The sequence below is a fragment of the Elgaria multicarinata genome, chromosome 6 (genome assembly GCF_023053635.1).
Source record: "Elgaria multicarinata webbii isolate HBS135686 ecotype San Diego chromosome 6, rElgMul1.1.pri, whole genome shotgun sequence".
NCBI classification, from domain to species: domain Eukaryota; kingdom Metazoa; phylum Chordata; class Lepidosauria; order Squamata; family Anguidae; genus Elgaria; species Elgaria multicarinata.
Window position 1 is genome coordinate 105,499,112 of NC_086176.1, and position 12,068 is coordinate 105,511,179.

Below are 12,068 nucleotides of genomic sequence, written 5' to 3' on the forward strand. Positions count from 1 at the left end.
AAAGGGAAACGCCACCTCCTTCGAAATGGCGCCGGCCGGGTTCAACTGCGCATGTTCGGCCGCTGCCAGGGCATTACCGATTCTCCCTCGCGCGGCCAAACGTTCTAGAGCAGTGCGGCTAGGACCACAACTCCCGGCATGCCCCGCGGCCGAATGCATCACAATGCTCCTGCGCCACGCCACGCCACACCGCCCCCCTCTGTTGAGATAAAGGAGTTACAACTCGTAGGAGGTGGAGGGCAGAGACGGGAAGAGATGCTACGAGCCAGCATTCAGGTGAGTCTGGTTGCCGCTGCATCCCACACGTCGCGGTGCATCTAGGGCTGGACCTTGGGGCCGAAGACCATCGTAGCAGGCGATGAAGACACCAGGATCGCGGAAGCCAGCTCCATTGTATTCCTGTTGTCATGATGAGGCTATGATTGGAGTGAGCTTAAAATGCAAAACTGCACATGCTCAGAGTTGTTGTTGTTGTTGTTGTTGTTGTTATTATTATTATTATTATTAAAATCAAGGTTGGCAAACATTCTAACATTTAAGGAATATAGAAGCAGTTTGATGTGGGGGAAGAGAAATGTGAGCTGTGCCTTTGAGAATTGAAGTAATACACAAGAGGGGTCCCCATGAGCCCATTAAGACCAGGTTCTAAAATCACCTAGCTTCGTAACAATTCTCCGTTGGGATGGATGGAGCCATCTGTAAAAAGTGAGAGATGGAGTGGTTAGGGAGACATTTTTCTCCCTCTCCTATAATTTTATTTATTTATTTATTTACTTATTGCATTTTTATACCGCCCAATGGCCAAAGCTCTCTGGGCGGTTTACAGAAATTAAAACTATTCAAAATATAAAACAAACAGTAAAAAAGCATATTATAAAATACAATATAATGACAGCACAGTTCTATGTGCAGTTCCAGGATAAAACGTTATCTTTTCGCCAGCGTTATCTTTTCGGCGCCAGGTCAAGACTTTTCTCTTCTCCCAGGCATTTTAACAGCATTTAACAATGTTAAGTTTGTTTTTAATGGACCCCAGAATTGTTGTTTTTAAATGGATACTGTTGTTTTTATACTGTTTTTATGTTTTTTTAAATTTTTGTATACTTTTAATGTTTACTATTCTTAATTGTAAACCGCCCAGAGAGCTTCGGCTGTGGGGCGGTATATAAATGTAATAAAATAAAATAAATAAATAAATAAAAATCACGCAGCAATGCAGAAATACTAGAACCCAATGGGGTCATCTCATGAAGCTGATTGGTGGGAGATTCAGGGCAGATAAAAGGAAGGACTTCTTCACACAGCACATAGTTAAACTATGGAACTCACTTTCACAAGATGTGATGTGAACTAGATGGACCCTCAGTCTGACTCCTGACCCAGCTTTTCTCTTCTTATGTTCTTATGAGTTTTACAGGAGAAGGAACCTGTTTTAGACCAATAAGCTGCAGACCATGATTCATAATACGTGCCTGCCACCCATCCCCAGGCCTGTGGCTCTTTGATATTTGCAGTCAGACAAAAAGAAAAGGTCACCGTGTTGGCCATAAGAAAAATGCCCAAACTCCTATTAGTACAATAACATTATTGGGCCAACTGAAAGGTTAAAGATGTGCAAGCTTTTGAGGTGCCCAGGTCTCTTCATCAGGCAAGATATTAAAAAAAAGCAGAAATGTGTGTATGTGTGGTTTGGTGGGTGGGAGGATAACTTGATATTGAATGTCTACAGGCCTCTCTTCCCCCATTCCATCTCAAGGTTGTGATCATGCAGTCAGCCTCCTTCGCCTGCTGACTTGCTTTTGCCTGAAGAAGAGATCTGGAGATCTCGAAAGCTTGTACATTTTCTCGTCATCTTTTGGTTGGCGCAATAAAGGTATTACATTAAAATGGATTTTATTTATTTATTTATTTATTTATTTATTTATTATTTTATTTATTACATTTTTATACCGCCCAATAGCCGAAGCTCTCTGGGCGGTTCACAAAATTATCATTTTGATAATAGTGGAGCCAAATTTCTACAACCAGGGAATCTTGGGGTTCAAACTTCTCTGGAGACCACTGCATTTTTGTCTTGGAAAACCCTTTCCCCTGTTCCTGACACCTGAGGACTTGCTGCAGTCTTCTATGACTTCCGGTCTGCAGCTACTCAATGGAGCAATAAATAAAATTAAGTGGTGTTTACGTCCTCAAGGGAGTTGCCCTTGTCCCTCACATTGGAAACACCAGTACAAATAAGACATTTGACCAGCTCTGCACCCCAAAATAGCCTCTGGTACACTCCCATTTCATATTACGCTGCTGTATGTTGCACAATTGGAATGTTTGTGCATGCAGAACACTCTCTCTGGCAGGATGCCTTCATCCTTCACATTGGAAACACAGGCTGGAACCTGAGATTTGAACAGTTTCACAATCTCCAGATGCAGCACACAGAGAGATCCTTGTACTCTGGGGCCACCCAGGGCTCAGGGTGTGTAGTTTGTTTATGGAATTTTATCCCATTCTTCAGGTAAAACTCTCTTGGAGCTGCTAACGTAGCTAAAATAGTTTGGCATAGTGCTTAGAATGTTGGGCTGGGAGTTGGTAGATCTGGATTCTAGTCCCCACTCGACCATGGAAGCCCACTGAGCGACTTTGGGCCAGTCACAGACTCTTAGTCCAACCTACCTCATGGGCTGCATTACATGGGCAGAGAGGGGCAATCACCTGATTTGAATTGAATACTTCCCTTCCATTCACTTCAATCGAGACAGCGCCATCTAGTGGCAGATGATCATACTTTCCCCAGATATTACCACATTAAAAGTGGCTCTTTTAATAGCGGGATTTCCAGGGAATAGCGCAGGAGATGTCCTGGTTGTTGACGTCATGTAATGCATCCGCAAACTTCCGTGAGTGGTTAATCATGAGTATGCAATAAATCGCTTATTTAGAAATGCACTTGGTCTTCCTAAAGTACGACAGAATGTTGGGAGAGTGAGATGGAATGTTAGGATTTTAACATTTCTTATGCTGTCACACACCATACAATCAAGACACTTTGCACAATGAAGAAAAGATGGGGTTTCCTCTCCTTCCTTTTGTGATGTGCTGTGCCATACTTACAGTACCTCTGCATTGCTCTGATATCTTTGCAGATAGATGGACTATAAGAAAATTGCAGACGATGTTTCCAAAGAGGTTCTTGCTTATCTCCAAGATACAACAGATTGGAAAGTGGTAAAGCATACAGTAAGAACATTGCGGATCATCTTGTTTGAACTATTTCTCTTACAAATAAGTCCAAAAAGTTTACTAGCCCATGACAAGCTTTGGTGGTGTTAGTTAATTGTGGTTTAAGAGATGGAGAACCCAATTTGCTTAGTCACTTGGAGGAAATTCTTATTTCTTACAGGCAATGAGGACAGTAAGCCTGATTCAGATACTTACCCAGGAGTAGGGTGACCATATGAAAAGGAGGACAGGGCTCCTGTATCTTTAACAGTTGTATTGAAAAGGAAATTTCAGCAGGTGTCATTTGTGTATATGGGGAACCTGGTGAAATTTCCTCTTCATCACAACAGTTAAAGCTGCAGGTGCCCTGCCCTCTTTTAAAGCTGGTCACTCTAGTATAGCTCCTGCAGCTTTAACTGCTGTGATGAAGAGGGAATTTCACCAGGTTCTCCATATATTCAAATAACACCTGCTGAAATTCCCTTTTCTATGCAACTGTTAAAGATACAGGAGCCCTGTCCTCCTTTTCATATGGTCACCCTACCTAGGAGTAAGTCCCATTAAACTCAATGGGACATATTTATGTGTAACTTGCATAGGGTTGCACTATTTGAAGTAAAGTAATAAGTAAGCTGATTTTTTAACATAAAGGTATTGATGTTTCGGAAGCAGAAGCATTTGATTCTTTTTTCTTTTCCTTTATTGCCATCCCGAGAAACTTATTTCAGTGTCATCAAAGCCTTCACAGTGTTTCCCAGGAACCCTGTAAGTACTCTTGTGTATTTTCTTCCGTGCACTGCTTTCGGTGTATTTTCTTCCACATACTCTTGCTGAAAAAGCAGCACCAGTGAGCAAAAGCACATCAGGAATGTCTTCTCCATTCTGAGACCTGTTAATGATGGCCATATTCCAGCCTTCCTCAGCCTGGTGTCGTCCAGATGTGCTGCACTACAACTCCCATAATCCCACAGGCAGCACAGGATAGCGTACTGTAGCTTCCAAATTCCTATTGCAGACCTAAGTGGGTTCTTCCCAGGAAGGCCTGAGCTAGCACAATGCCAGTCAATTGACCTGCCAAATATTCCATGTAGCTAAGAATGCCTCCATGTAGCTGGACATTTGCCTTAAAAAAAAAAAATCGTGATGATGTCCTTTGTTAGTGAGGGCAGGGATAAAGGCTGCTCATAACCTAGCCCTGCAGCATTTGTGAGCAAACCTCATCAAGGCTTTGCCAATTATCCAACTGCTATAATGGCATTGTATTTGTAATGTAAATGCGGGCATGGGCTTTTGACCTTGGATTGGGACTTCAGCAGGGGGCAATGAAGACTCCCTACTCTCCCAGATAGGAGCTCCAGTGATGGAAAATTATGAAAAACAAACAAACCCAGAATTACACAATTAATATCCCATGTGGCATGGCCCTAATGCAGCCTTCCAGATGTTTTGATTCCATATAGTGTGGCCTTAACACAGCCTTCCAGATGTGTGGATCTCATGTAGTGTGGCCCTAATGCAGCCTTCCAGAAATGTTGGACTACAACTCACATCAGATAGCTTGGTTTGGGGCCAGGCTATCTGAAGGAACGCCTCCTCCCATATGTACTTGCCTGGACCCTAAGGTCATCCTTAAGGGTCCCTCTCTGTGAGCCCCTGCCAAAGGAAGAAAGGCAGGTGGCTACCAGGAGGAGGGCCTTCTCTGCTGTGGCACCCCGGCTGTGGAATGAACTCCCTAAAGAGGTTCGCCTGGCACCTACACTATATTCTTTCAGATGCCAAGTGAAGACCTTTTTATTCTCTCAGTATTTTAACAATCTATAAATTTAATTTTAACTTGACCGTTTTAAATTCCTATTTCTGCACTTCTGCTGATTTTATCCTGGTTGTGCTTTGATATTGTATTTTATATCATGTTTTTATACTGTTTGTTTTATACTTTGAATGTTTTTAATTTTTGTGAACCGCCCAGGGAGCTTCGGCTATTGGGCGGTATAAAAATGCAATAAATAAATAAACCATTTCATTAGCCATTGGTGGCTGGGGAGGATGGGAGGTGTAATCCAGCATATCTGCAGGACACCAGGTTGGGGAAGGCTATACCCTAAGATGTGTACTGTGCCCCAACTCATGGACCAGGCAGGAGCAAAATTCTCAGCATTGTTTTAAGTGCCCTAGTGAAGATTGTAAATGCACAGGTTTTAATAAATAATAATTCATTACATTTAAATATTCTCTCTTCTCGTTCCTGCATTAATGCCTTCCCTGCTTTTTTCCATACAATTCGGAATTTTGTCACTTCGGTCTTCCACGTCATTCTCTTACATTTTTAGACCAGACTTCAATTCAAGATACAAATTAATTTTGAAATATTTGTTTCTAGATACCGTGCTGAAGCGCTAATGGAAATGCCAGTTGATAAACTCTTTCCCTTCATTTACATTCCTGAGTACCGCAGCAAGTGGGACAAGGCGATACAGTCATACAATCTTTTAGAAACAGTTGACGAGGTGATTCAGTAAGTTAATGGATAACTTTGTCCCGATTGCTGGAGTTTGGGTGTAGGTTTTTCTCAATCTAGTCTTTACTTTGGATTTCTAGTAGAGCTGAAATGGGGGACAAAATTTTGATGACTTTGCTTGTTGTATAGAAGTGAAGATTTTTACGGGCATGGCTTCTTACATCATCTTAGCCTTCCCAAACCTGCTATCCTCAAGATATGTTGGACTACAACTCCCATAATCCATACCTTCCCCCCACCTCCACTGGCTGGCTGTTCAACAGAAATCAGCCACACAACCTGAAGCTATATGATAGATCGCCATCACATTTAGTTTGGCCCCATGAGAGAGCTCTTTTTGAAGGCACATGAATAACACTGGAAGCTCTCAGCTAAAGGAAACTCCAGACATAGAGGCAGTATATTTCTGTCCAGAACTGCATGTTCCATGAAACACGAAGCAGTATTTGTCTTCTACCAAACAGCATTGGGGAGTGGGTGATTAGAAGCAGCAGGCAGGAGGTGAGGACTTTATCCTTTCTAAACTCCTCCCCACACTACAGCTAAGTAATCCAGCGTATTCTATTAGTAGTAGTGACAGGTTCCATCCCTGCCAATTCCATTCATTCATTCCTGGCAAAAACAGCAGTGTTATTTCCACCCTTCCATGACAGCAATAGTAGAGAACGGGTAGCCCTTCAGAGGTTGTTGGATCAATACCGGATTTAGGAACAAGCCAAGTAAGTCATGGCTTAGGGCCTCATATGATGAGGGACCTCTAAATATGTTTGAGATAACTTAAGATGTAAGATAACTAAGATGAAATCACTTTGGCTTAAATATGTCGAAAAATCTGGTGTGATTTACTGCAGAGTTGCCTTATAGAGAGAGAAAGCACGGCAACGCGCAAACTAGAAGTTTGAATCAACTCTCTTTATTAGTGATTTTAGACCTATCTTCAGAGAAGGCTATCTAACACTGTTTTAATAGAAGCACCCCCAAACGCTGGGTGGTAGCCTTTCATTACCCTTATTATTATATAAAATGTAATATGCTTTTCTCTCTTTATGTTTATGGTATGGGGCCTCTGAATCATGATGGTAATGTCTGCATCCATTAAAACAACAACACAGGGTTGCTTTTCAGTGCAGCATCCAATAGGGTCATTTTGCTGATGATGTTTAATGTCAGAATCTTAAATAGTTTTTTTTCTTTTGAGTATGTCCCACTGATGGAAGCAAGAATGCTTAGGGCTGATCCCCTAACACTTTTGATTTGTTGTAGAGCACTTTCCATTACAATTTAATCTTTCTTTTTATTATTAAATTATAGGACACTTTCATTTTTCACAATATTACACACAGTTATGGCTTTGGGCTAATTTCGCCAAGAGAATTTGTCTACATACTGCACATTAAAAGATATGATGGGAATTTAATGACAACAAACTGTAAGTAATCATTATTCATTGGAAAGGGGTTAACGAATGACAAGTGTGTGTGAGATGTGTGAGAGTGTGTGTGAGAGAGACTGAAAGAACTGGGCATGTTTAGCCTGGAGAAGAGAAGATTGAGGGGAGACATGATAGCACTCTTCAAATACTTGAAAGGTTGTCACACAGAGGAGGGCCAGGATCTCTTCTCGATCCTCCCAGAGTGCAGGACACGGAATAACGGGCTCAAGTTAAAGGAAGCCAGATTCCAGCTGGACATCAGGAAAAACTTCCTGACTGTTAGAGCAGTACGACAATGGAATCAGTAACCTAGGGAGATTGTGGGCTCTCCCACACTAGAGGCCTTCAAGAGGCAGCTGGACAACCATCTGTAAGGGATGCTTTAGGGTGGATTCCTGCATTGAGCAGGGGGTTGAACTCGATGGCCTTGTAGGCCCCTTCCAACTCTGCTATTCTATGATTCTTTGTACATTAAGAACGAAGCGTTTGGTAATTCCCCTCAGTGAAATACTCCAGTGGGATAATCTCCATGTAAGCTGTGTTGAGCTCTCTGGAAGAATGGTGCGATAGAACTGTAAGGACACAATCCTGTTAATTGTGCCCTCGATGGTCAGAAGGCACCAAACTTGGAGGCTTCCAATCATCCAATGCTGAGCAGGAGGAGGAGCAGAGATGATCTTTGCCTCCCAGTCTTCCCGCCCTTGTATTTTCTGCTAGATGGGCTTTTTTGCCCGTCTAGCAATGGTGTTCCAGGAAATGACGGGAAGGAGGCTGGAGACACCTCAGGATAGCTCCGTCCCTTCCCACCTACAGAAACGCCGCCCCCCTGGGACCACTTTTCTGACCACGGAGGGCAGCCGGCATGTGTGTGTCAGATCTCCAACTCCCCCTTGAGGTTGGAACGCTGTCTTGAATAAGCAGGGAGTCCCCAGTATCCCATGGCTCTATGGGCCATGGAACTGCTCTCTAAGAAATAATAGTCCAGAAGAGAAATCGTTCAGCGCCCCCCAGTCCCTCAAAGATCACCTTTTTTTTATCTATCTGAGGAGGTCAGAACAGTGTACGTCCCTCTTTTTACCCAGGCAATAAACCTGCAAGGTAAATTAGGGTGCAATCATATGCATGTTTAGACAGAAAGAAGTCCTACAACTCTCAGCATTCCCCAGGATTGCACCTTTACACAGAAAGATAGCGACTTGCCCAAAGACACTTAGTGAACTTTGTGGTTGAGCAGGAATTTAAACCTGGATCTTTCTGGTCCATGTCCACTTCTCTCTCTATTATTATTATTATTATTATTATTATTATTATTATTATTATTATATTTATTTGTATCCCGCCTTTTGCCCAATACTGGGCCTCAAGGTGGCCTTACACAATTTAAAACATATACATTTTAAACCTAGGAAAAGAAATGTACAAAAATTAAAATTAAAATAAAAAAACAATTTAAAAATATATATTAAAACATAAAACGTTTAAAACACACAACAATTTTACAAGACCTTAACATAGATGGAGGACTAGATTATTGTCCAAAGGCCTGTCGGAACAAACAAGTTTTTGCCTGCTTCCGAAAGCCCCTCAAGGAGGGAGCCAGCCTAGCTTCCCCGGGAAGAGAGTTCCAAAGTACTGGAGCAGCCGCTGAGAAGGCCCTCTCCCATGTTCCCACCAAGCGTGCCTGTGAAGATGGTGGGACTGAAAGAAGGGCTTCTCCAGAAGATCTCAAAGCACGGGCAGGCTCATAAGAGAGAATACGGTCTTTCAGATTACCTGGACTCCAGACATAGTTGGTGGTGTAGATGTTTTAGAATAAATGGAGGAGTGACTGAGGTAAGCTCACAGTAGCATGGCTATATATTGTTCTGAGAAAACCTTGCTTTGTTATTTAAACTATGTTCAGGTCAACATGGCTTCCTGTTTGAATTGATGCTGAACTGTTTTGTTCTGCCCCTTAGCTATCAGTGTGGATCACCCAAGCTGTCTTCCGTCTCCACGTTATATTCGTGGCTGCACCTTTCCTTCTGGTTATGCCTTTTCTCCTCATCCAGAGTAAGCATTTCTATGGCCTGTATTGCAGGAAAATGATTTAATACTCGTGGACTTTTCTAACCCGGAAGCCAGAAAAGCTCTTTCTGCTTTCGTAGAAACTATGGTTTGCTATCACATCCAGACTGGCAAAACCATGGTTTGTGCAAGCTCTGTAAACCAGGATTAAGCTGCAGTTTGCAATCTTAGGATGCTTCTGGATGGAGGGCTCGTAGTGCTAACAATCAAAAGACATTGATCTGGTTTGCATGATCACTGCAGCCCACCATGGCTTATTTAAGTCGTGATGAGCTGCTGTGTCCGTAGGTGCCAATTTGCTTATTCAAGCCCTAGCCACGGTTTGTTGTGTTGTTCAAACTGAGTGGCAGGGGATAATTGAGGACTGAGGTCTGTTACAAGGTTAATTGAGGGTTGTTTAACCCTCAGACAACCCCTGATGACCAAGTTTGAACGGCACAACAAACTATGGCAACTTCTTGGTGACTTCTGGGCTTTGGTACAGTTTTTCCCCCACCCTAAAAGGCCGAGTGCCTCTTCCAAAGCTGAGTTACAGGCAGCAAAAAACTTCAAGCCAAAATAGGCTGGGATTTTTCGGGTCCCTTCCCTTTTGCCCCACCCATCACTGGAATGTGGCCCCCGAGAACTTCTCCAAAATTGAACCTGACCCTTGGGCTGAAAGAGGTTTGACGCCGGGGCCAGTGTCAAGGGTAGGTCTGGTCGGGGCCCTGCCCAGGGCTCATACCCCGGCTTGCTCCTCGTCTCCACCATTGCAATCTATTGCTTCTCTTAATTCTCAGTCTGGCCCTGGCAAAAGTGGTGGGGAGAAGGAGCAGCAGCGCAGGCTGCTAATGCTGTGCTGAAAATTTCAATCATTTCATTTTCAGCATTTCATGGGGAGGGGGAACGAAAACTCTGGTGAATGAGGCTGGGAGAGGTGAGTATTTCGGAGAATTTTCTCCTTGGGGAGGGGGGCAGTATTTCCATATACCTATTAAAAGTGTAGGAAGTTTTGAGGGGTCTCCTTTCTATTTTTTTTATTTTTGAAAAAACAACACCCCCTGTATTTGCAGCTCAGAAGTTCTTTCTGAATGCCTATTAGAGAGGGCGAGGTCACATGGTCTCCAATAGGCATTCATGAAGAACTGCTGGGCTCCTCCAAGTGCCGGGGGTGTTGTGTGTGTTTTAAAGTGGCTACACTTTTAATAGGTATATGGAAAATACTGGCCCCCTCCCCAAGGAGAAAATTCTCCCTCTCCCTGCGAAACAGGCAGGGGGGGGAAAAAAAAAACCTTTTTCATGGGGAGAGAAAGAGTTCCCAAAAATAGGCATCAGGATTCGGCACAGCACTACATGCCACTGCCTACTTTCTCACCAGCTCTCTGCTTGTCAAGCAAGCAAGTGGTAGCAATGATGAGAAAGAGGATGAAAAGCAATAACACTTGGTGGTAACGGCAGTGATATGATAGACTCATTGGCTGCGTTCGGACAACACAATAGTCAATGGTGGGTTAATAGTCAACTCCAGGGTTGATTATAGAGGGGGTACTCCCCACACAACATGTTCCTATACAATTGTGGTTGGGGCTGGCGTTGAGTAGACTAATAGTCAACCTGGTGTTTGACTGACAGAGCCCCTGCCCCTCTTCCTGCCCTCCCTCAGTCCTCCCAGTGCTATCCCAGCAGCCTGTGTGAGTTGTGCCGGCTGTAACAGAGTGGCTGGCACGGTTTTAGCCACTCTTGCCTGAGAACTCTGTAGCCAGATAAGATAGTCAACTCAACTCTGAAAAATAATCCACCGAGCCCAACAGACAACACACTAACCAGTGGTTATGCAGATAGTCAACTCTGCAGAGTGTTGGTTATCTCCGTTGGTTATTTTGAGGAAATAGTCAACTGGGGGGTGGTTTTTGCCCGACAGACAACACAATAACCAATGTTTGACTATTTAACCAATGGTGGACTACTTAAACCACTGTTTAATCGTGTTGTCTGAACTGAGCCTTTGAAAAGTTGGAGCAGGCCCTGTTCGTCACCCCAGTCTAAACAAAAAACAGCATGGGATGTGCTACCATGGCTTCTGCTCAAACTATGTACATAACGAACACCAGAGGAATGGGGCCTTTTTTCTCCCTTTCTTCAGTCAGCCCCATTTCACAGGCACCGTGTTGAAAAACACAATTTTATAGTATCGCATTTGATAGAAAGAAATACTGTGTGCACTCTTAATTTGATTAAAATCAAAACAATTCCTCTCTTTCAGGAATCCAGACCACACCAAACTGGTGGCAATCGTCCAGGTGGACTTAGGAGGCGTGTTAAAGCCTTCATTGATAGATTCGGTTATGCCTATGACCCTCATAAACTTTGTCAACGATTTGAAAACTGGATATAAGTCACAAAAGGGAAATATCCTATAAAAGCTTACTAGAGAGTGGAAGGAAGATTGCTTGCAGTATGCAGTTGTCACTGAAGTTTAGTTTAATGTGAAGCTTAGGTGGACAGCCTCAGGCTCAGGGGCCAAATCCAGGTCTCCTGGATTCCCTAAAAGGCCTTCTACCCCTTTACCCCAATAGCTTGGTCTCTGCTTAAGGGAAATCACATTTCTTACCCAGGTCTTTTTTGCTTCCTGCTTGGTGCGACTGTTATGGGCTGCATTACATGGGCAGAGAGGAGTAACGTGGTTTGAATTAAATTAAATGGAATACTTCCCATCCATTCACTTCAATGAACAGCACCATCTCATGTCAGGGGATCCTGCGTTTTTCAGGATGTTACCACTTTTAAAATGTTTCTTTTCATAGTAGAATTCTCAGGGAATGCCTTGGGAGACATCCTGCTCATTGACAACGTCAT

At 43.3% G+C, this 12,068-nt stretch overlaps 1 protein-coding gene across 1 annotated transcript; it reads left to right on the top strand.

Annotated features, from left to right (window-relative positions):
• Nucleotides 1–3,144: 3,144 nt before the first annotated feature.
• Nucleotides 3,145–11,632, top strand: STARD6 (StAR related lipid transfer domain containing 6). Its single transcript, XM_063128801.1, has 6 exons — nucleotides 3,145–3,234; nucleotides 3,932–3,981; nucleotides 5,597–5,723; nucleotides 7,046–7,163; nucleotides 9,125–9,218; nucleotides 11,476–11,632. The coding sequence occupies exons 1-6, from the start codon at nucleotides 3,145–3,147 to the stop codon at nucleotides 11,630–11,632; spliced, it is 636 nt and encodes a 211-aa protein (XP_062984871.1).
• The last annotated feature ends 436 nt before the right edge of the window (nucleotides 11,633–12,068 follow it).

What these genes read in the sequence shown, in the direction of transcription:
- STARD6 (XM_063128801.1), top strand. Translation starts at nt 3,145, where the DNA reads ATGGACTATAAGAAAATTGCAGACGATGTTTCCAAAGAGGTTCTTGCT. An exon ending in CAGTGTTTCCCAGGAACCCT is followed by an intron (nt 3,982 to 5,596) that starts GTAAGTACTCTT and finishes ATTTGTTTCTAG; the next exon opens with ATACCGTGCTGAAGCGCTAA. An exon ending in TTTTAGAAACAGTTGACGAG is followed by an intron (nt 5,724 to 7,045) that starts GTGATTCAGTAA and finishes ATTAAATTATAG; the next exon opens with GACACTTTCATTTTTCACAA.